Consider the following 25,221-nt stretch of genomic DNA (forward strand, 5'->3'; position numbering starts at 1 on the left):
GCGGAACGTTTTTCAAAGTGGGGTGGGGTGGCAGTTATAAGATGAATTGAAATATGAATCATGCAGATCTGGAATCAAACTTAGGGGGTGAAGGTGGCGGGGGTCAAAAAATTAGAAAATTCAACTATAGTTCAATACGCAAAATTTACGGTATTGTTCTGAACTTTCAAAATAAAAATTAAGCCATTGGTATGTACAAACATTTGTCATTCAAAACTAGAACTGTGGTATTAACAAAAAAAATTGGGAATTAGGGCCTAAAATTAGGGCTATAAAAAAAAAAAAAAAAAGATTGTTTTAGTAATTTACAGGAGTGATGTTTTGCCCTACCGAATACTCTTTACGTCCCCAAATACTAGCAAAAACTAGCAGTGGTTACTGCGGGTGTTATTAAGATTTTAGTTTGCGTTAAGAGTGATGGTTTGCCCTACATGACGTGTTACCGTGCTGAATACTCCGTACATCAAAATACTAGCGATGAATCCGATCCCCAACTAGCAGCGGCTACTGCAAGTGCTATTAAGATGTGAGTGATGTTTTGTCCTACCTAACATGTTATCATAATACGAAATACTCACTACGTCCTCAAAAGTAATCAGGTGGGAATCGAACCCACAATCTCCAGGTACCGAGCCTGATGTCATAAAAACTAGACCACAGAGCTTGCGTTTGGTGGCTAGTGATGAATCCGATCCCTAAGCAGCAGCGGGTACTGCAAGTGCTATGAAGATGTAAGTTTGTGTCAGGTAAATATCATAGGAGTGATGTTTTGCCCAACCTGTCGTGTTAATTTATCGAATACTCAGTACGTCCCAAATTACTAGCGAAAAAAAATGCAAGTGATGGGGGGTGGGGGGAATCGAATCCACGACCTCCAGATCTCCAAGCTTGCACTTGGCTAATGAAGAGTCCGATCCCCAAGAAGCAGCGGGTACTGCAAGTGCTATTAAGTTGTGTGTTTGCGTCAAGAGAATATAGGACTGATCTTTTGCCCTACCTGACCCGCTGCTACTTGGGGACAGAAGTTTACAGTGATTAATGGTATGTCGAAATAGACTTTTAGAAGACACCCACAATACAGAAAAATGTGTAAGGTGGGGGAATGAGTTGTTAGCCCATCGTACTGGGCAATGGCATTGCGTTGAAGGCTGTGGCGGCTCTAGGATACTGTATATTTTTTGGGGGCTGAGTTATCCGACAAAGGGACTTGGGCTCCTAGGCCCGAGACTGGGAAAATGGTTTGAGAGGGTGTTCCCCCTCCCAAATGAAATTTTTCAAAGAATAGTAACCTCTGGATGGGCAGAAATGACACTCTCCGACTGCCAGACGTGTCGGCTTGGCGTAGCCCTATTTATAGACAAGTTCTGTCTGAAGTGGGGGGGGGGGCTTGACCTGTCCGGTGAGGGGTTTAAGTTCCTGCTTTTTTCGCCACCCCTGCTGGCGCCGCCACTGGTTGTAGGGTGGCTTTTGCGTAACAGGTGCCTTTTGTCAAGGAGGCAAAGGTAATAATTTTCCCGGTTAGTAATTTATCATACCCACCCCACCCCAACCCCCATATAGAAAATAATATGACATAGGGCTTTTCTTATTTATAATATAGGCCACACGTGTGTTTGTAGACTGGGTTCCAGTCCCTAATTTTTGTCTTAATCAGTAAAAAAGCTGGAAAAATTTATTATCTATTTGATTGGCGTTTCATAGTATACTTTTTTTTGGATTCACATCGCTTTCCGAAATGTGCTAATTACGAAAAATCAAGAAATTAGAGACTTGTGGCAAGTCTAGTGTGTTTGTAAAGCATTTTCATCATTGTTTTATTTATTACAAACATAATCTTTCACCATCAATACACAATGAGGCCCTTCTTTTCGGTAAAACGATCTATCTTAAATATTCTTTTTCTTTGAGTTGGGACTATTATGTGTTCAATTAACTTAGAAGGTAAAAAAGAACAAGCACAATTTCTCACCCTCAAAGATGCGCTCGAAGCGCGCAAAATTTTTGTTAGAGTTTAGGGCTTATGTTATATAGCCACACGCGTTTTTTTAAAACTGAATAAGCATTTTCATTATGGATTTATTTATTAGAAAAATCGTCAAATTTCGACTAAACCATCAGCTTTGTGATTGTTATTTCTCGTCTCATCGTTTTCGGCTCAATGATGATGGTTAAGATGATTTTCATGATAATGGCGATGATAATTATGTTTGCCGCCATTTGCCGCCCATTAAATCCCAAAAAAACTGTGGCGCGCTTTTTTATTTTTATTTTAAAAGATCAAATGAAAACCACTTTTTCGTCGATTTTGGCACAGATCCATGTCATATGGAAATTTTTACAATTTTAAATTTTTTAAAAACAATTTTTTTTTCAGTGAAAAAAATGACAATCACACAGTTTTCACAATTTTTCTATGATTTTACAAAAAAAAAAAATAAATAAATAAATAATAAAAAAAAAAAATTCCACCCGCCCCTGCATTCAAATTTTTACAATGTGACAGCAAACAAACAATTTTTTTAGGCTTGATAATGGTGATGCAGATGATTATGTTTAAGATGATGATTGGATTGGATTGGATTTATTCGGTGTAAACACCAAGGATAGCCCACGAAAGTCTAGAAGAAGACTTAGTATTTCCAGTGGGGCCCTTCTGGTGGTGATTGGACAGTACACCGGGAGACAATCCCCTACTCTTTTCCGAGGAGTGTACTGTGTTCTTTAACGTGCACATGGGCCATAAATGCACACGGGACCAACGGCTTAAACGTCTCATCCGAAAGACGGTGCGCTATGTAACTTGTATTTCAGCCCTCTAGCTGAAACACAAGGAGAGGCAGCGATGGGAATTGAACCGAGGACCTAGCGATCTCCACGGTTCAGCGCACACATAGTGGCACAGATGATGGTAAAGATGATGATGAATAAGTGATAATGATGACTTCTGATTTTTACTTGATTTTCTGTATGTGTTCACATTGTAAATTCAACAATTCATTTTATTTTTATTTAATTCAACTTTAACAAGCAAGAACAGAACAGGTGAACAAGCACCTCTACATGGCCGTCTTACCACCGAATTGAGATAAATGAAACAACAAAAATAGATATAATTTGCATGAGAATAAATATATGTCCAATTTACGAATGACAATAAAATCATAATCTAACAACAACCAGAACAGTGACAAAAATAAACCCAAATGCAGATATTATTCAGCTTGTGTTCACATTGTCCCGATATTCTCATTTAAAACGTTCTTATAACAACATAGGTTTATTGTTCTTTCAGGTTAGCTATCTAAGGCCCGTCAGAACTCAATATGGATGGCAGGGACTGCGGAACATAATTTTTCAAAGTGGATGGGGGTGGGGCACTAAAATGAATGGAAATATGAATCATGCATGCATGAATCATGCTGGAATCAAACCAAATGTTTGGGGGTCAACATTTTTTTCAAAAAGGAAAGGGGATCCGGGGGTCCTCCTCTGGCAAAATTGTGATTTCTTTTTGATTTCTAAATGGCTTGAAATGACCTTTCTCGTCATTCTTTTTACAGTAAATAGGCCTGTTATGTAGTAGTTGCATAAGTATTCTTTTTTCAATGAATCGATAAGCTCCAAAGAAAAATAAGCAGGGGTGGCGCCACCGGTGCCAGTTCCCCTCCCCCCACTCCATCGGGGAGAGCCGCCTCGCCCCCAACCACTCCCGTCGGAGAGAGAAAACACAATTCGTCGGGGAGAAAAAAAATGTGTATTTTCTTCATATTAGTAGACTTTAAAGTTGATTAAATAAGCCTTTGAAACCCCTAAATTTTCAAAATGTTCGGGGCTTCTCCCCTTGGAGCACTTTCGAAGCATTTAATCGAAGCTCGACCACGCCCACTTTGCTTTTGTCGGGGAAATCTGACCCTTCGTCGTGGGTGTTGGACCCCCCCCCCCCCGTCAGGGCAAACCCTGGCGCTATCCCTGAAAACCCCCCCGTCAGGCAAACCCTGGCACCATCCCTGAAAATAAAGGGTGTTCGGAGGTTCTCCCCTTGGAAAATGTTGATTTCTAGATGGCGGGAAATTAGTCTTTTCGGCTTCTAAGGTGTCTTAATTACTTTTAAGTTCTTCAAAATTCAAGATTTTCCCCTATCGAAAATGATTCAATGAATCAATGAACCCCAAAGAAAAATTGGTCTGGGTTCCCCTGGGAAAACTTCGATTTCTAGAATGTGGGAAATGAGCTTTCCGGACTTCTAAAATGTCTTTTAAATGACATTTTAAGTTCTTCAAAATTCAAGGTTTTCCTCGCTTTAAAACGGTCAGGTAAATTTTTCTCACTTTTTATTTTATGTGTGTATACATACATAAATAAATGAGTAGCTGCATGCGTATCCTTTTTTCTATGACTCGATAAATTCCAAAAAGAAAGGGTGGGCCAAGGGTTTTCCCCAAGGAAGATTTTGATTCCTGGATGGCGAGAAATGAAGTGTGTTTTAATGACTTTATGTTCTTCAAAATTCTAATTTTCTTATTGTAAAAAAAAAAAAAAATCAGCTCACGGGTCCTGAAAAGAAAAGGTAGGTAGGTCAAGAATTATTTTTTTTTGTAGCACAAGGGAGGGGTCAGGACCAATGAACCCCCTCCCCCTGGTCCACCAATGTGAATTGCGAGAATTCGGTTGGGGACTGGATAAACATTCTCTTTTCCATTCTTCTCTTCTTTCTTTCTTTTCCTGCATTTCTTTCCGGTCATACAAAAATGACTTGGAGGAGAGGGTAGTGTACTGTACTCTCAATCAATTCCTAATGACAACATTACTCTAAAAACATTTGTTACATTTTTTGTATGATATATAGGTCAAATGTTCAATTTTCATTTAACATTCAAAATGGCCGGCAAAATGGCCGCCAAATGTATTGCTAAGTCAATGTGTTGTATTTAGAATATAAAACAATGCTTCTGTATACATTTGATTTTATGAGATTTTAGTTAATAAAATACGGTATACATGATTTTTTTAATCCAAGATGGCCACCAATATTGCCGCCAAATGTATTGAGAACTTAAACATTGCTTACTATATTATACATTAAGATGTTCACTTGATTTTTTTTTAATGATTTTTAGTTAATAAATTATAGAAATTACTGATTTTTATGAAAATCCAAGATGGACACCAAAATGGCTGCCGGTATGGCCGCCAAATGTTTTGGAAAGTCGTGTTTTGTATTTGGAGCATAAATACTGCTTACTGTGGTTCACTTGATTTAATATGATTTTTAGTTACTAAAATATACAATGAATGATTTTCATTTAAAATCCAAGATGGCCGTCAATATAGCCGTCAAATGTAAAAAGTAAATCTTTTTGTATTAAGAAAATAAACACTGCTTACCATATACATTTAGAAGTTTATTTGATTTTTTAAATAATTTTTAGTCAATGAATTATAAAAATTAATGTTTTTCTTTGAAAATCCAAAATGGCCGCCAAAATGGCCACCAAGCAACCCCCTGGGACTTTTTTTTAATGGGAACATCAAAATTCTTTTATGAGACACTTTGAGGATTACAAAAATGTTCTGGGGGTGCATCGGAACCCCCTGTTCCTACCCTACTAACTTGTTGAATGACTTCTTTCGTTTTTATCGCTTGGTAATAAAGAAACCCTTGGTATGCCAAACGCATTGTCGAAAACACGTCTAGCTCTTGTTCAGTCCTCATTGGGTAAGGTAGTATCATTCTGTCCTCTCATATAGGAAATTCATCAGCAACATTGCACATTGTTCCCGTGAGTTCCAAGTTTCAGGAACCCCTAGTGCTTTATTTTTCAAAAAAATTAAATAAAAAGACATTAACAGTGTTTGAATCTAGTTTGATCTAATGGAAAATATACTAGTGTTTAAGTTTTCATGATTTTACCGATGTGAGTTTTTTTTACAGTATACCAGGGGTGGCGCCAGGTAAAGAGTTCCCCCAACCCCCGTCTGGAAGAAAAAAAACCCAAAACTAAGTTAAATTAGTTTTCAAATATGCATATGGTGTATTTTGATTTATTAATTCAATTTTTGCTAGTTCATTTAAAAAGTCTGAAAATTTTAAAAACATCATTACTGAATTTTATCATACTCATTTATTAATTCTTTTTTTTTTTTTGTTGCTATTTTACAGCATTAAAATAGTGAAATATAAAATAATGAATTTTAAAGTTTGGGACCATTTTTTTAAATTTATTGATGAATTCTTGCTATTTTACAGTAGTTTACAGTAGTTAAATGTTTGAAGATATAAAAAAAATAATTTCTTTTAATTTTTAACTATATCTGTCATTTGGGGCCATTTTTACCGGGGCCATTCTTACCGGGTTACTTTTACAGGTGCCATTTTTACAAAGGCCATTTTGTCCAACATTCTCAAGTTTTAAGCATGCCATTTGTAATAAAATGTTGAACTTAATGTTAAACAATACAAAGAGACTTAAACCAACACAATAGAGATTCAAAGAGACCAAACAAAATCAAAGTCTGTAAATCAAACAAAAGCAATAAATATAATTTTTAATCTCAGATAAGAAAGTATAATACATACTCCAAGTTGTTGTGTTAAATATAGCCGTCAAATGTAAAAAGTAAATCTTTTTGTATTAAGAAAATAAACACTGCTTACCATATACATTTAGAAGTTTATTTGATTTTTTAAATAATTTTTAGTCAATGAATTATAAAAATTAATGTTTTTCTTTGAAAATCCAAAATGGCCGCCAAAATGGCCACCAAGCAACCCCCGAAAGTATAATACATACTCCAAGTATTGAAATATCCTGTTGAGATACATCCTTCTATGTATTCTGACTTAGCGTTTGAATCCCAACACGATGACGTGTATTTCAATACTTGGAGTATAATTTTTAAAAAGAGTATGACCTGCAATTGTTCGTCGGGTGTTTATGAAATAACTGAAATATATAATAGGAAGCAATTAGACTGAAATGACTACAACGAAACTGATGTTTATTTTCCGTAAACAAAGAACGAAATTTATTTCAAAGTTACATATGCGTTTGAGCAGATATTGAATTGAGTAGGGTTATTGCTGCGAAGCAGCCAATTCATATTCTTAACAGCAATTTGACCTCTGAAAGGTCATTGTTTGTCAAAAAACCTGCGCCTATGACAATTGAAAAGCGGAGTTTCCTTCTTTTGTTCTGCCGGGTAAAATCAAAATACTTTAGGCGACGTTTGTAGACTAACCTACTCGTACCAACGTCGGCATGTCGCGACGCTGGAGTACTATTCAGCGTTTGTACTATATTTCTAGGTTTCCTATTTCTACGTTTAATCGGCTCATGTCTCAGCCACAATATTTTGAGGCCAATATTACTTACGAACCCAGTTAAACTTATTTACTAGCCTATTTCAACGTGCTAATTATTACATTTAGGCGACGCTTGTTGTAGACTGGCATAGTGTTTTCGGAAATAAATACCATTTTATACACATGCGCAGATCGATTCGCCAGCAGCGAGTCATCGCCAGCAGCAGCAGCGAGATGTCACTGCAGCAAAACACTATTGTACACGGTACCAACGCTGTTCTAATATAATATAGACAATGGGTCGTGCTCATATTATTTGTTATATTTTTATTATTCATTATTTTCACTTGACTCGCATAAATAATTTTGTTCGAAGAAAATTTTGTGCAGTTGTACTTCGCAGCACTTCACTTGCAATTTGCAATTTCTAGTCTATATAATAATTGTATCCAGTACCTCTATGTATTTTGACTTAGCGTTATTAGCACTTAATAATAATAATAATTGTCGACTTATATAGCGATATTGTATCTCTATATCGCTTTACATTATTACCCCCGGTCACTGGATCAAGCACATGGAACAACACTCATGCCCCATTATGTTGCAGCTGTAATCAGCGCATGGGTGTGTTTGAACCTACCAGGTACCCACTTGTACTCCTTGGTGGAGAGAGACAACTGTAGATGAAGTGTCTTGCACAAGGCACAAGCGACTTGCACAGAGAGAGTCCAAGCCACCGATGCGCCAACCACTTCCAATATTTATTATTTACTATTATTTAACTATTATTAACGGAAAATATAATGAGACGCAAAACACAGTTTCACCATTAAACACAACATTAAACAGGTGCTCAGGCTCCCTGCAAATTATTTTAAAAAATGAGCAATAATTATAAAAGATCCTATTTCGATGTTCAGTAGGTAAGGCTTGGATCACTTCTGTAATCTACATAACATAATATTTCCCCATTGTGGGTTATCAAAATTAGTACCAGTACTATTTCAACATCAGCAATATTTAATTCCTAAGACACTTTAAACAGTATATCGATTAAAATCATAACTCAACTAATATATAATAAGCGAAGTTTACTTGCAGTTAAGTTACCAAATCAGCAGAGCAAAATAAAAAGTGGTAAATATTAATATAATACTGTATACAATTGCTGTAGTAGTGCTGAATATGTGTTAAACTTGCAGCGATGTTAACAGAAGTCCCTTCTTGTCCAAACCACAGATATTTGGTATAGTACAGTAAAGACAATCTGATACCTATGTTATGTCTGTGTGGTGTAAATTCTTGGATATTACGTAGAACCTTATACACCCATACTCTACCACAATTATATCTATGGGCTAAATCTACTTAAAAACATATATAATATTTAAAGGCTAAAGGGAGAATAATTATAATAGTCTCTCACATAAAGCTAAAACAATAACAGATAAGGACAAAAGCAAGGAGGCATATGGATGAAATACAGTCTGAAGTGAGCTGAGAGGAGTTTGGAAATCATCGAACAAACAATTAACGTCTAATAAAAGCATGAGCATATATTTAGCTTTCATGGAAAAGTATTTCAAACGATTCGAAAGTATATTTTGTGCTCATTACGACATTGAAATCCGTTTCAAAACCCGATGATTCAAACGGTTTCTATATAAAAAATGTGAGGTAAGTTTTACATTTAAGAAAAAATACTCGTAAAAAACTATAATATTTTATAGATTTCCTGAAAGTGCCTGTAATCGAGAACTATACTACAGATAGCAAGAATGGAGTGTGTTGTTTGTAAATATACTAATATTTATTAATTCAATGTCTGAATATACTTTATTTGCTCTTAAATATACTAATATTTATTTATTCACTATCTGTATATACTTTATTGGCTCTTATTCAATTCTGGAAGCTTGCATCTATTCAATATTTCAAAAATTGTTATCCATATCAGACAGAGACCGCTGGTACTTGACATTTTTTTTGCTCCAGTATTATATATCTCCTTTCTCTGTTATATAAAAAAGGTGTTGTTTTAAAAAAACAATACTAGCTATTATTATTCATGTTTCTTTATAATTCCAACAAATGTTTAAATATTTAAAATTAATTTAAATATGATGGTCAAAGGTAAACTATAAATATAAAAGTGACATGAAACATTCAACAGATTTTTTTTAAAAAGAAAAATAATGAATACTAATACAAGATTACAATTATTTTCCCATTTATTTAGACCGTTAGAACACGAAGAAAGTCTAAAGATCACAAAACACATATGCTTAGCTAATTGAAAAATATAGCTTTATATAAATGAAAAAAAAAACATATAGGCCTATTTAAACAAATTACATTTTTCAATAATACTGTTATAATAAAAAAACATAATTTCCTTCGATTTTCTCTTCTTTCCGTTCTTAAACCGTCTAAATGAGGAGAAACAAAGATGATTATTGAACCATGAGGTTTTTATATTATTATAACTGAGTTTTTCATAATTAAAATCAAATTTATGTATCTATTTAATGTTGTGGCATACATAGGCCGCCATTATACACAGGCCTACAGGTGTTCGATCATTTCGGCCGCCGATAATACAGTAAACAGCATTATGTATGGTGCGCCATTAGGGTCATAGAATGATGAATGAGTCATTAACAATTTTTACGGCAATTTGTTGGTTAAAAGTCATGTAATTTAGGCCCCTATCATAATCCAGTTCATGTTTTGGTACATACACAGTGAATACATAAGACTATTTATCAACTAGACTTGAACTCGTCACTCTGAGGACGAGTTTGGTGATCCGCAGTACTTTGACCCTCAGGAAGCGCGCGCGGTGCTGATTAAAAAGTTTTATACTAAAATACTAAATATGCTGTAATTAGTTTTTAACAAAAGAGTAATTTTGAGCATTTTAAAATATTTACACATGCGTACGCGCACGTCTTGACGCCCGTGAGCACGGTAATGGCACAAAGAGTTGACTCCTGATATGCTGGAACCCAAAATATGTAACAAAACGTAATTTCCAGCTTCATTGCGTGCTGTGCACGTGGAAATGAACGTACGGCGCGTAAATTATGGAAAGTTTTGGAATGCTGAAAATGACCTGGCACGAGATTTACCAATCTCAGGTTAGCAAATGTCTTAAGTCAAAATAAAAAAAATGACCCTAAGCAAATATCTTAAGATGATTTATCAAACCATATTAGCAAAATCTTAATGTAAAAGTCGTTGAAAAATATATCTTTATATGAATGAAGAAAACATATAGGCCTATTTAAACATTAAAATAATTACATTTTTCAATAATACTGTTATAATAAAAAACATACTTTCCTTCGATTTTCTCTTCTTTCCGTTCTTGGCACCGTCTAAATGAGAAGAAACAAACACGATTATTGAACTATGAGGTTTTTATATTATAACTGAGTTTTTCATAATCAAAATCAAATTTATGTATCTATTTAATGTTGTGGTATACATAATCATTATACACAGGCCTACAGGTGTTCGATCATTTCGGCCGCCGATAATACAGTAAACAGCATTATGTTCGGTGCGCCATTAGGGTCATAATTCTATTACCCTAATGAGTCATTAACGTGTTATAGCCTGACTTCCTTCTAAACCTAGTCAATTTTTACGGCAATCTGTTGGTCACAAGTCATGCATGTCTAGCCTACTAATAAAGTGGTAATAATTTATCGTTTATAGTATTATTAATAATGTAATTTAAGCCCATAATCCAGTTCATGTTTTGGTACTACAAAGTGAATACGTAAGACTATTCATCAACTAGATTTAAACTCGTCACTGAGGACGAGTTTGGTGATCCGCAGTACTTTGACCCTCAGGAAGCGCGTGCGGTGCTGATTAAAAAGTTTTATATACTAAAATATGCTGTAATTAGTTTTTAACAAAAGAGAAATTTTGAGCATTTTAAAATATTTACATATGCGTACGCGCACGTCTTGACGCCCGTGAGCACAGTAATGGCACAAAGAGTTGACTCCTGATATGAATACAGTGTCTGGAACCCAAAATATGTAGCAAAACGTAATTTCTAGCTTCATTGCGTGCTGTGCGCGTGGAAATGAACGTACGGCGCGCAAATTATTGAAAGTTTTGGAATGCTGAAAATGACCTGGCCCGGGATTTACCAATCGCAGGTTAGCAAATGTCTTAAGTTAAAAAAAAAAAAAAAACATAAGATGACCCTAATCAAATATCTTTAGATGATTTATCAAACCATATTAGCAAAATCTTTATGTAAAAGTCGTCATAGATAGCGCATGCGTACAATCGACCTTATAAGTTAAAGCCATTTTAAAGTTAAGCCATATTGGTAAATTGGACTTAAAAATAACTTAAGACGAATTTAAGCTGATTTTTAGTTTGATAAATCCGGCCCCTGAAACGTTCTTTAAATTATCTGAAAAGTGATATTGAAAATGTTCAAATTTTAACGCACGCGCAAGTCACAAGGTGTGCGTGGACGGTAATGGCACACCAAATTAAATCTTGTCAAGTTATCTGTCTGATAGCGTCGAAATGCAGTCTGCCGCCCTCCATATTCTATTTATATACATCTTTTAAGAAAGAGAGATAAGAGGGCTCCAAAAATTCATTCTTTTTGACCATGATGACGTGATCAAAATGAAAAATAAAGGGAGCTAGAACATACTTACAGGTGGGAGACAATCGAACAAGAATATGCGAGATACGTTCAAATGAGTTTAAAAATAAGAACGTTATAAGTAAAAATTCAGTTTAAAAAAATTCAAATGGCAATATGATGACGTCATAATGTTCGATCAGCCATAATGATCTATGAAATCATATCTACAACTCATGTGCTTTCAGAATATGCAATAAACATTTGGGGATCACCTTTCATCCTCAGGAACTATAACTGATTAAACATATTCATGATTTTAAGCATATATAAATTTTGACGCACGCGAACGCGTACGCACAAATGCGCGAATGGAAAATTAGGGTACAAGACATTCAACCCTGACTTAACTTAATATGATTCAGAAATGACGAATGGTTAATATACTATGGGGTCATCAACATTTTGAGCAATGAAAGATGAAGGGGGTCAGAAAAAACATTTTTTTTTACCATGATGACGTCATCAAAATGTAAGAAGATGTCACACATATGAAAGAGAATTGTCTCAGCTATAACATACACAAAGTTGGAATTCGATCGATCAAGAAGAAGCTAGATACGCTCAAATGCGTATTATCAAAAATGACGTCATAGCTAAAATTCACTTTCTTTGAATTCAGATTTCAATATGATGACATTACAATGTCCGATCATCCATTATGATCTATAAAATCATATTTACAACTTACGTGCTTTCAGAATATGTAATAAAAATTGGGGGGTCACCTTTCATCCTAAGGAGCTATAACTGATTAGAAATAGGCCTGATTTTAGCATATTTTCACTGTATACCGGCACAAATCCGCAAAAAGATACCTATGTTTGATGCGCACGTACGACATTGCTATTGGCCATAAGATGACCGAAAAGAATGTAAATTTGTAAAAACAATGTCAGGAAACCAAACTATGTGAAAAAACGTTAATGCTATGGTCTCACACGGCAGCTAACGGTTAGCAGGAGCTTCCTCCTGTTGGATAACATCCAGTATCCTGTTTGTGTAAAAATACAACTTGACACAATTATTATATACTGCACTTTCTTTCCAGTATTATTTATAATATACTGTAATTGTAAAACAAACTCTTTTTCAGCACGGTTTTGGTATTGTTTGTTAACCAAGGTGTATCAAATATCAACGCGTTTTGTTCTGAGAACAAACTCAAAGATTATTATGTTCAAATAATTAAAGATGACAACTTTTGTCACAAAGTATGCGTTTTTATGTGAGCCAACTTATTCTTATACTCAGTATTATATTAATCTAGTTACAATAATACAGACGATATATTACAATGTTCAGAACAGAGTCTCATAATCTTAATGTTAACAGCCGCAATGGAGAACGCCTTTTGTGCAATTTTTGCTTAGAAAAGTAGATGATGTATACCATTTCTTTTAAATTTGTTCTGCTTATAAATCAGGATGAGTCGTCTCCAGCTAGGTTAACCCGAACCGCCGTAAGTTTAAGTTTGTTTAGTTATATAACCTATAAATTAATTTATCTAAGTTTCTCTATGTTGCCTCTAGATTAAGAAAAACTCTGTCTTCAGTATAACTCTGTGTACGAGTACTTAATAAATAATTATGGAACATGATATCAAAAATTACAAAGAAAACGTAAGAATGTGGTTGAAAAATACTAAAACGGATGCTGTTTATTATAATTTCATAAACAAATGGACACAAAAACGGAAAATACTTTTTGCAACATCCCATTCCCAGTCTAATAATTTTACGTTATAGGTTCTACTTTAAAGTCAAAAATACGTTACAGTTGTGTGTACGAAAGTATGACAGTTGTTTGTTTTTGTTTGTTTGATTTATTCGGCTTTATGTACAACATATACACACAACTAAAATACATGAAAATCGTATCAAAAAAGCATCCAAGATCAAAATACAAAAAAGTCGGTCATTACATATAAAAACAATAACATTATTTCCGTCATAAAATTGGAAACAACATTCGACAAAGAGACAAAACAACCTCAAGCCAAGGATGACCCATAAAGTCATAGTAATTACTTATTTCCAATGGGGTCATTTTAACACAAAACGGGTTACAAGAACAAAAAGGATCTTCATTGGAGGGGGAGAATGTTATAACAAGCAGGATTAAGGTAGTCTCATATTGTGGAAAGGTGATTTTTAAACTTGTTTATCGATTGTCCCCGCTTGCGTTGGGCAGTGATGACGCTTTTGCGAAATGACCTGTGAGTAATAATTACGTCATACTGTCGGTCTCTTATCTAATTGGCTTAGGTAATTGTCTTCGTTACCAGCGCGGTCGGAATGATAGATCAAAGATTCGTACAGTAACTTGTTGTTCCTTTATTTTATGCCTCCTTGACCTAAGGTTTTCTCATTATACATATGGAATTAACCAGTAGGATCAAAGAACAAGACATATTTTTCAAACTATAACCTAAAAGGGCCATAACACTCTCTATGCAATTTTTTAGTGATATATAACAATATAACGTTTTTTAGGGTATTTGTTGACAAACTATGTAAAAATACTGTACGCATAAAATGTGAATCTATTTACCTAATGTTTCTACCAGTTTATCAATGAAGTCGCCCTCATATGCATTTCCCGGTATGAATTCGTTACACACTTCTGGTATCACAGAATTCGTTGTTATCTTAACTGGTACCAACTTTTTTGAGTCAAGTTCATTTTGTTCCAACATCTCAGTAAGAACTGAATATGCAGTATAACTCTCCAAATCCTTTTGGTCTTCTGAAAAGCCAACGATAACTTTCCTAGCTTTCATAAGGTTTCTCAAATTTTCAGCCTTCAATTCCCCAATACTTCCATCGCATAGGCTTTTTATTGTACCAGTATATTTGTCCTTTAGATCTTTTCTCAGCTGTTCCTCCCATTTTTTATCAGCAGTAATAATACCCACATAGTCTTCACACTCTGAACAAAAATAAAGACCTATGAAATAATTTTATTCGAAATAATTATACAATATTTACATATACCTTTTTTCTAATTTTTTTTTTTTCAAACTGGGATGAAAGATACTTAACACACAAGATAGGCCTACAACAACAGTAATTCCACAGCATAACGTAATCATATAATATTTACGCATCCCCAAACTTATCAGTGCCCTTCCCTTATCAAGGATCTGACCCTCTGCCGGCACCAATTCATTAGAATAAAAACTAAAGTACAAATTATGTCATACAGTTGATCCACTGGCAGTGTGCCCAGTTCTTGTTTTTGGAGCCATAAACAATTTCTAAGACAAATTACAAAATTATACTAAAGACATGTGCAGGAAAAAGGGGCATATGTGTCAGTGTGTACTTTATACGCATATATTTCTGGCAGCAAATTTAACAATTTTGTAGTAAAATTTCTGTTAATCATTGATTTTTTTTTTCAATCTGTAAATTATTAATGATTTGATATCTTATGTGATTCTGTTTATATGAGAAATTCAACGTTAAATTAATTCAATTTGTATGGTGTTTAAATTTACTTTGTGAGTGAAATGAAGAATTGTTTTTATCGATTTTGAATGAATTGGTATCTTTAGTTTGTCTGATATCCGCTATCCTCGCATGTATAAAACGACTGACGTAATTTATTGACTTGGTCACTCAAACTGGAAAAAACACACACACAAAAAAAAAACCCCCAAACAGAACCACATTTAATCATTTTCCATAACATTAAGGTAATAAATTTGGCCTTCGGGTCCGATGGGTCGCGCCTGAGTGCTTGGCTGTGGGCTAAAAAGGTTGCGGAACGGGACTCTAAACTATAAGGCAATCTTTGGGAGCAGCATCATTTGTTAAACTTTCAGAAAATTTAGATTGGAATTATTCAAGGATATAAACTGCAAAAACATTAAGACAACTGTGTCATTACTCAATTATTCATTAGTGTTTAAACATACTAAACTTATTACTTAATTAGACAATTAAATGGTGTATATTCAGTAGTGTACTTAAATTTTACCTGCCATATTACTTGCCATAATTTAGACTTCTTGTCAAATTTCGAAGCTCCTCCAAATGTACAAACCCTTAAAATATATAATATAATAGCATTAGTAAATATATTAAAAACAGGACCTATTATACAGGTTGTAGTGCCCTGCAATGACGAACATGATTAGGATGAAGATATGACAAACTTCTTGTTGATTAAATAACAATGACGATGGTGATGAATGGTGATAGCCAATGTTGGACCAGACCATGGTTTTTATTTTATTTTGGCAAATCAATTTAATTACACATTCAAATAGGCCTACTGTATATTTTCGTTTGAAGAAAAAAAAACATAAATAGATAAATAAATAAAAATACTGGCACCTTCTCTGCTATGGTTGGATGAGGGACTAACTGTAGTTTTAAACTTCGACAGAAATGCACAAACATTTGTATTGCAAGTTTGGTCAAATGGTCCTATTTTTTGTCCTAATTACGATAAGATTTTTTAAATTTTATTTTGGAAATTACCATAATATCAATAGTACAGTTATATTTTTCAAATACAGCATTGCGAAAAAAAAACCATTCTCAGTAAATATTGAAATTTTAATCATAACTAATTAATGTTGAAAGTCATGAAAAGGAGTACCGTACTCGCGCGAATAAGCGCCCCTCTCGAATAAGCTGCACCCCGTCTAAAATTAAAATTTGCTTAAGCACCCTATTTGAATGAGGGCCATCCTAATTTGAATATATCATAAGATTTTCTTTTTTAAGTTAATAATCCAATCAATCCTGAGATTGTGATAGTTGGCATTGGAGCTGCAGAGTGGTATCAAATTCCTTTAGGTCAATATCAAATTAAGAATATTTCTCTTGGACAGATGAGAACTCCGATCCCTGGACAGACAGTATATTTCCAACTTTCCTCTTCTTACATATTTGTCTCGGTCTAGTTCTATAGACTCCTCTTTTCCTTTTTCCGACAATTTGCACCTTTAGCACATCTCATCTGAGTATTCAAGAAAACCTGCACTGCCATCCTCCTGCTAAAATAAATCGGCCGATGGCCAACAAGGTAACCACCACTACTAATTGCATCTGTTATTCTGCTGTTATGCAAATATTCACAGCATTCTTGTCATGAGCCATGTTTTCTGGACGATCTTTTCCGCCGCGCCATCAAATTCGTTAATGCGGCGTAAAAGTTCCCCTTGAATTTAATAAGTTCCCATAAGAGCACCTCGATTTTCCGACTTCCGTAAACGCCCCCTCGCGCGAATACAGTATATTTGTTAATACTTTGGGATTCGTGCTGTACAACAATATACGAATGTCAAGGCATCAAGATGGCGAAACCTCGTGTTTTTATGCAGTCTATGACCTCAATAGTGCTATGACCCCAAGCTTGTACTAGCCAGCTGTTGTATATTATACTTCTACACTACTGTTTTTTCTCTAAGTTTTAAAAGAACGCGAAATCAACACAATAAACACATTAGGCCTATCTATTTTCCCAGAATCTCAAACAAATAAACAAAAACATTCAAACACATTGTGAACATCATAAATTCTAGCCTTACTGGTGGTTTTCTAACACTCTGAGATCTTCTCAATACTGGTACCTGCTCAGTACCAACTCTAACACTGTTTGACATTTTCAGAGTGGCGGATCCAGAGGGAGGGGGGTCAGGCCCCCTTCCCCGGTCAGTCAAGCCGAGTCGAGTGGCCCAGCGGTAAAGGCCGGTTCCCACTACACTTGTCAAGCAAAAGCGTCGAGGGTCACGCGGCAAGCGAAGCGAATCGCGCAAAGTTCACAAGAGTTGGCTTTCAGTAAAGAATGTCTCGCTTCCAATGATTCGCTTGCCTGCTCCCACTGCTGACCGCGGGTGGCAACAGATAAGTGTTTTCGTTATCAATCAATCAATCATTTATTAGAACATACACCTTTAGATCGGTGGCACTCAAAATCATTTGGTGCGTTCAAAGTGAATTAAAATTCAATTCAGATCTTTTTCTCCACGCTCGTTTTCCATAACTTTTACAACATTCATCAAAGTATTTCTCTACTTCTTTTGTCATGGAAAGAGTAGTGGAGCCTAGGACGTAGCTTAATTTAATATCAATATTAGCACTTAAAAATTGATCCCAAACATCGATGTTATGGCTACTTAATTTATATTCAAGTTTATTTAACTCCTCTAAACGTATGTTTAGGAGAGCGGGACGAGAGAATAAGAAGTGTCTTATGTCTTCTTCATTATTTGTATTGCAAAGAGTACATAAGCCATTCTTGTCTTCAGACCATCTAGAAACTCTACTATCGAGGGGCAATGTATTGGAGCGAAGTTTCAATGATTTCAATGATACACCTTCAAAATCCAATTTATCTAATAGATAATTTTCTAATTTAATTGTATCTTTAAGTAATGAATAGTCGGTGAGGGAGGCCTTACTTTCAATATCCTCTTTCCAGTTTTCATTGTTTATTTCATTTACTTTTTTTTAAAATAATGGATTAACCCAGTAATTGTAGATGCCCTGATTATTAGATAATTGTACTAGAAGGTCTTCAGATTCGCATTTAATAAAGAGATCAGAAATACATTTTACAAATTTGAAACGGAAGTTATTTGGATCACATTGAAACTGATTTGTTGCATTTAGGAGTATTGTTGGCCAACGATACGGATCCATCCTAATTAAACGATTAAAAAATTGAACTCTTGAAGTGTCATGCATAGTTTTTATCTGTATCCATCCAAGTTCCCCATATAATGTAGATTGGGGCGTATTCAAAGGGGCTTTTAAGATATATCGTGCCATTTGTAATTGAAGTTTTTCTAATCTATCAATGTCTGATTTATTTACGCTACACCAAACATCAGTTCCATAGTTAATTGAAGGGAGGGCAATTGTCCTCTATAGTACATCCCCGTAATAAACCCTATTAAAATTATCGAAATTATCTATAAGAGATTTAATGTAGGCAACTAACCTATTGCCTTTCTTTAAAACATTTTCAAATTCCTTATGATCGTTTAAATTTCTGGAAATAATTACTCCAAGATATTTATATGATTCGACCTCCATTATGTAGCTATCTCCTAGTTTCCAGTGTTTATCCCTGTTTATACGTTTACCAATTACTAATATATTTGATTTGTCAAAATTAAAATTAAGTTTCCACTCTTTTGCAAAGATAACATCTTTTTCATTTCAGTTTCGTTATTAGCAATATAACCTGTCTATCTGTCTCCAAGCTTTACCTCTAATGCCTGACAACCCGTCTCTCCAAACACTGTCAAAGGCCTTCCGAAAATCTAAAAAGGCAATGTGAGTTGTTTTATTTTCTTTCAAACGACAGGCAGCTACACTTTTTAATGTAAATGTATGGTCTTCGCATCTGTGTGATGAACGAAAACCCCCTTGTATTTCTGATAGAACATTCCTATTCTCTAAATAGTTGGATATATGTTTTGATATGATTCTGTTGAAGATTTTAGAAACGCATGAAGTTAAAGTAATACCCCTATAGTTGTTTAGATCTTTACCATCACCCTTTTTAAATATTGGTACAATAATACCTCTGTTCAATTCTTGAGGAAATTGCTCAAGTTCAATGTATTTTTGAAATAAGTTAAGTAGGGAAAGAGTAAAACATTGATCACCATTTTTTATCAGTTCATTTGTTATTCTATCCAGGCCAGGGGCTTTATTATTTTTAGCAAGGGTAGTTGCATCTTCAACAATATCAATATCAAGTACAATATCATATAAGAAATGTTGATCAATATCATCTAAACAAGGATACTCTTTAGAAAGATCATTTCTAATTTGTTTTATAAAACCAATTGTGCGATATCCATTACAATAATTAATATCCATATTATTTGAACCAAGTTTCTGCCAATATTCTTTCACTGTTGAACTAATCTTGTCCTTTTCAGTAACCACTTCCTCTGATCCAGGAATTTTAATACAATCCGTATCTATATTTTTCCTACTTTGCCCTCTTAAGGTCTTCCAAAAATCTTTACAAGATTTATATCTTGTCTATATCGCATTGATAGACGGAGTAAAAGGGCTGTGAGATGAAATCAGATAAATTTGATTGATGTGTTTTGTGTGTCTTCTATCACCTATTTAACTAAGGGCCCGTTCGAGCGAAAAAATATCCGTGCGATTCACCAGTTAATTCACCGGTACACACTTTCTAAAACCGCTCGGACACTGTCTAATTACCTTTCCATCTGGATTATCCGCGACAATTTTGACCACCAAATTGCTGGGTAGAATACCGTGTATGGAATGACCATGGAGCCGGAGGCGATGATAAATCAACCTTAATTGTTTTTCCAAAAGTTTTGTCCACAACCTAGCGCCAAATTCAATAGGTTTAACGGCCCAGGCGAGGTTGCAGCTCTCCTTCACCTCCTCACAAATGCACGACGAAGTCTAAATTTAGTAGCATATAGCTAAGCTAAGCGATTGATTTGTAGATTTACCATTATTTGGAGAAATAAACTAGCCTACGTACAGATTTTTAAGCAGCCATTATAAATTATTGAGCTACATTATCGTTCCACCGTGCCGCGCTGTGTGTACGTGGGCCGGTTATAGCAGCAGTAGCAAGTAAAGAAAGAATGGGTTGTTGACCATGGGATAAGTTCAAATTTTCTTCCGGAGTAGTTCCGTTACACGTATTTACCGTGAGCTAAAGGTGCAAAAATGGTACCAGTGCAAGATTGATTGCCGGGCCGCCCTTTGATATGATAGGGGAATTCCCTCAAATTCTCAGAAAATTCATTGTAAGAAATGCTTCTTTTACCCCCAAATCATAAAGACCTAGGCTTGAAATAAATATTACAAGTCATCGTAACGTCATCATTGCAACTTCCAATGTTATTTGCCTATTCCCCACAGTCCAAAATTTTTTGAATTAGTGGACGCTTGGCTTGATTTTTTTTAGGTTCGTGTGCCAAAAAAAAAATCCTCATTTTTTTGTCATCGCGAAGACATCGCGCACCGCGATGAAAATTAAATTAAATTGAAAAAAAAAAAAAAAAACTAAAATTAAAAAACGGCAATTGACTTATTTCAAAAATTTTTTTCAGGAAAATTATTATGCAAAGGTTAGTTTTAATGCTTGAAAAAAGTGTGTGCTATGCGGAGCTCTACTAATTGTTTACTATTATAATGACATTGATATTAAAGAATTTACATTTATTTCAAGTGAATGGTGTCAACAGAGGGTGTGCTTGGAAAGATGTTTGAGGAAAACTGGCATAGAACACATGATGGCAAACAGTATTTTAGTGGAATTGTACGAAATGGAAAAAGAAGAATATTTGGTAAATTTATTTTAGTTAAATGGAAATACTATACATTTACAAAGATTGCTTCAAGTCCTTTTAAAGACCCCCTGTCTGCAAATTTCCCCAAAGTATGTATACATTACTCTAATTTTCTAAAGTAGGTCAGTTCTCGTCATAAATATATATTTTACGATCTACTGTATGAAAAAAGAAAAAGAAAAAATGTATTAGTACCTTTCAAACTGGTAAAATACTTTCATAGTGGGAAAATATCCAAACTGGGAAAGTACTCAAGGAAATTGAACCTTTCAACACCAATCAGCCAAACATTGGAATAACCTACCAATCAGTAATAATTTATCAATCAGAAAAAATGCAACTAATATGATCATAGTCAAGTTAAAAAATATAATTTGTGCTAATTTACTTTAAATTGAATTTCTATTATAAGGTTATTTTCAATTTGAGATTTTTGTTGTTTTTTTTCTTTTCTCTTTATTTTTTGATACTTTTTTGTTCTGTTTATTTCTTACTTCTATTTATATTCTTAAACTTTGTTAAAAAAAAATGGATCATTTTGAAAAGCAGTGCTGCGCTACTTAAAATGCTATCCAGTCGAAAGAAAGAATAAATATAAAAATAGTACCTGAAACATGTCTTGATTTTACGACATGAAGATTCTAGATTGAATCTGTTCAAATGCTAATGAAAGTACTTTCGGAATAAATAGTTTCGGCGTTGTAAAGTTAAAGCCCCATTCCCGGCAAGATTTCAGTTGTTAAGAAAAATCTGATTTTTATATATGTTATAAAGATTTATAAATGTAATATGAAATTCTTTACAAGATTTATATCTTGTCTATATCGCATTGATAGACGGAGTAAAAGGGCTGTGAGATGAAATCAGATAAATTTGATTGATGTGTTTTGTGTGTCTTCTAACACCTATTTAACTAACAATAACAACTCTGAAGCGGCGTAGTTAGGTGCAAAAATGGTACCAGTGCAAGATTGATTGCCGGGCCGCCCTTTGATATGATAGGGGAATTCCCTCAAATTCTCAGAAAATTCATTGTAAGAAATGCTTCTTTTACCCCAAATCATGAAGACCTAGGCTTGAAATAAATATTACAAGTCATCGTAACGTCATCATTGCAACTTCCAATGTTATTTGCCTATTCCCCACCGTCCAAAAATTGTTCAATTAGTGGACGCTTGGCTTGATTTTTTTAGGTTCGTGTGCCAAAAAAAAATCCTCACCGCGATGAAAATTAAATTAAATTGAAAAAAAAAACTAAAATTAAAAGACGGCAATTGACTTATTTCAAAAATTTTTTCAGGAAAATTATTATGCGAAGGTTAGATTTAATGCTTGGAAAAGTGTGTGCTATGCGAAGTTCTACTAATTGTTTACTGATGATAACCGGATTGGTAACTATTTTAAGAGAAGCACACGGTCTCAGCAGCTGAGGGACAGGGGAGGATGAAAGCCTCAGCCCCACCATGGTTGGGTTTTGAGGTAAGAATATATATGATTTTAGCACCTCTTGATGACCGGAAATGGCACTTTAAGACTTAAATATTAATATAATTTCCTTTTTTTTTTTACCATTTCATTTATAATTTTGAAAAAAATGAGGGTGGGGGGGGGGAAGGCAAGGCACCATTGAATACACCACTAATTTGATATCAACATATTAATCAATAATTACTCCTCTAAAGACCGAACATTATTGAGGGCCCACTGGCCGTTTTATTCTTCAGAAAATGTTGGAAATTATTTTAGATTATTATTTTTAGGTCTATTTATGAATGGCCCCTAATAGTCCCGGGCTCCAGTACTTTGAAGTGGCTGCACCGTCCGTAGCTACACCACTGTCGGACTACTCTCTCTGCAGCCACGTTTGACTGTGGGTGGTACAGAGGATCAATGTATGTTTAGTACCATTCATACGCATAAAATTAATTACGAAATTCAAATGAAATGATAGTGGTCCGTTATTGTACAAAACTTACTCTAGTAACCCCATAATTAATTACCATTAGAAAATAATGATTTAGACAAAAAAGGCAATGACAGAGGCGATATAAACATCATATAAATTTATTCACGAAAACAGAAGTTATTAGCACAAGCGGTACCCCATCTCAAATTTCGATTTACTATAAATATATATATATATATAATATATCCCTGTGTTTTTCATCTGGCCATCAATTTTCTTATTCCATATTACTGTGTGTACAATAATTAATAATGACAATATATATCTAGGCCTACTATTTCAATTTTTTTTAAAAAAATAATTTTGTTATGGTGAAATTTGCATTTTTGTTTAAATGTCAATTATACTTTTGATCTCTAATTGACGTCAGTAATCGTCGGATCCCGAATTTTCAAAATTTAAGTGATTGAGCTACAATATGCCATACAACAATTGAATTGCGATACAGAGCAACTGTATGATGCAAACTTGAAAATAGCGCATTTTAATTGAACAACTATTAAATAGTATTTGTAGTTTCAGGCTGACAGTAATTCTAATGTATTAAGCTACAGAATCTTCTATCAGTTACTTGTTTTATTTTTCCATTGATTCAAATGCAAGGCCCATAGAAAGGCTGAATCCCGGGACCACAAAGTGAATGGTGCATCGTGTGTCGTTCCATCAAAACTCATTGCATTATGCACAGACCAGGTGATTATTAGACTGATACAAACTTGAAAATAGGGCATGTGCAAAATGTGTTCTATAAGGATGATTATGAATAATTCATGAGATTTCACCAAACTACCTTACGTTAACATAATTGCGGGACAAAGCGTCTGCGATAGCGTTCTCTTTTGAGGTGACATTCTATATCGCAGTCATACTGTGAAAGAATAACTGCCCACCTTTGCATACGTGATGCTGCCATCGTACAGTAGGTATTAATGATTTCTGTTCTAGAAAAGCAAGTAAAAGGCTTGTGATTAATAGTGGTCAACGTGAATTTGCAACCTACAACAGAGATTGATGAAATTTCTTGATACCCAAAATGATACTCAAATCCTGTTTCTCAATCTGAGAATAGTTTTTCTAATTGGTTGTGAGAGTGCGAAATGCGTATATGATATTGGCTTTTCTTGGCCATCATCCATTACATGAAATATCGCAGCTCCAATGTAAGTAATGCGTTGTCGGCCAATTTCAACTTTCTATTAGTATCGTAATGATCCAACTACACGGTTAAGTCGGAAAAATGTAACAATGGGACAACCTTTGCATAATGCTCTCCACGACCTGTGTGTCTGCGTCCGGTACTTCAACAATGTTATTGGCAATTGTTGCTGTAACCTTGCCTTCGATGACTTATAATTAGTACGCATTTGATTCACGAAAAGAAATGAAAAGTAGTCCATATGTACAATATTTGCAACTTAGCCTAGTGTTTTATTCCACAGTTCTCTACATTGTTCTAAATCTAAAGTTCGACTCTATTCATCTCTTACTACTAACTGCCCATCTAATCTAAGTTACATTTCCTAAGTCCTACTTAAACTCATCCCATAATTATAAATTCAATATCTTCGTAATTAAGTGATTTTTTTTAACTACAGCAAGATTGATGTGTCATCTCTTCCTAACCCACATTGCAGGAATGTACCTATCCCTTTTAGAACTGTGGGATTTGTCACATCCACTCTGACCACAATCATTTAAATTAAGAATTCACATGCTTTAACCATTACAGCAATATATAAGAACCTTCCATACGCTTTAAATACGATCTAAATCATAAATGTTTCCCTTCCACCAAAAAATTGCACCCAGGAAATCCGGTGGTATGTTTATAAGGTCATGTAACAAAGACTGCTACCATCAAACATTAATAACCTAGGTCAATTCCTGGAATGGAATTGCCTAAGCACCCCATTATTCTACTGTCATCATATTCATATATATAGGAC

General features: G+C 34.6%; 1 protein-coding gene across 5 annotated transcripts in view; it reads right to left on the bottom strand.

Moving 5' to 3' along the window:
- Nucleotides 1-8,046: 8,046 nt before the first annotated feature.
- The window catches only part of LOC117116248, a 21,121-nt gene continuing 3,946 nt past the window's right edge, over nt 8,047-25,221 (bottom strand). The window contains exons 1-5 of one of the 5 annotated variants that reach the window (XM_033260249.1): nt 17,536-17,713; nt 15,975-16,041; nt 14,544-14,939; nt 10,648-10,686; nt 8,047-9,320 (exon numbers count right to left, since the gene is read on the bottom strand). In XM_033260249.1, the coding sequence (XP_033116140.1) occupies nt 9,304-9,320; nt 10,648-10,686; nt 14,544-14,939; nt 15,975-15,993 (471 nt within the window). In that variant the 5' untranslated portion in view covers nt 15,994-16,041; nt 17,536-17,713 and the 3' untranslated portion in view covers nt 8,047-9,303. Of the gene's footprint in view, nt 9,321-10,391; nt 10,687-14,543; nt 14,940-15,974; nt 16,042-17,535; nt 17,714-25,221 lie in introns of those variants that run through there. The other 4 variants (XM_033260247.1, XM_033260245.1, XM_033260248.1 and 1 more) reach the window with 4 other exon arrangements.

Source organism: Anneissia japonica, unplaced genomic scaffold (assembly GCF_011630105.1).
Source record: "Anneissia japonica isolate Jap-2015-1 unplaced genomic scaffold, ASM1163010v1 scaffold288028_len459517_cov177, whole genome shotgun sequence".
In the NCBI taxonomy this organism is placed as follows: domain Eukaryota; kingdom Metazoa; phylum Echinodermata; class Crinoidea; order Comatulida; family Comatulidae; genus Anneissia; species Anneissia japonica.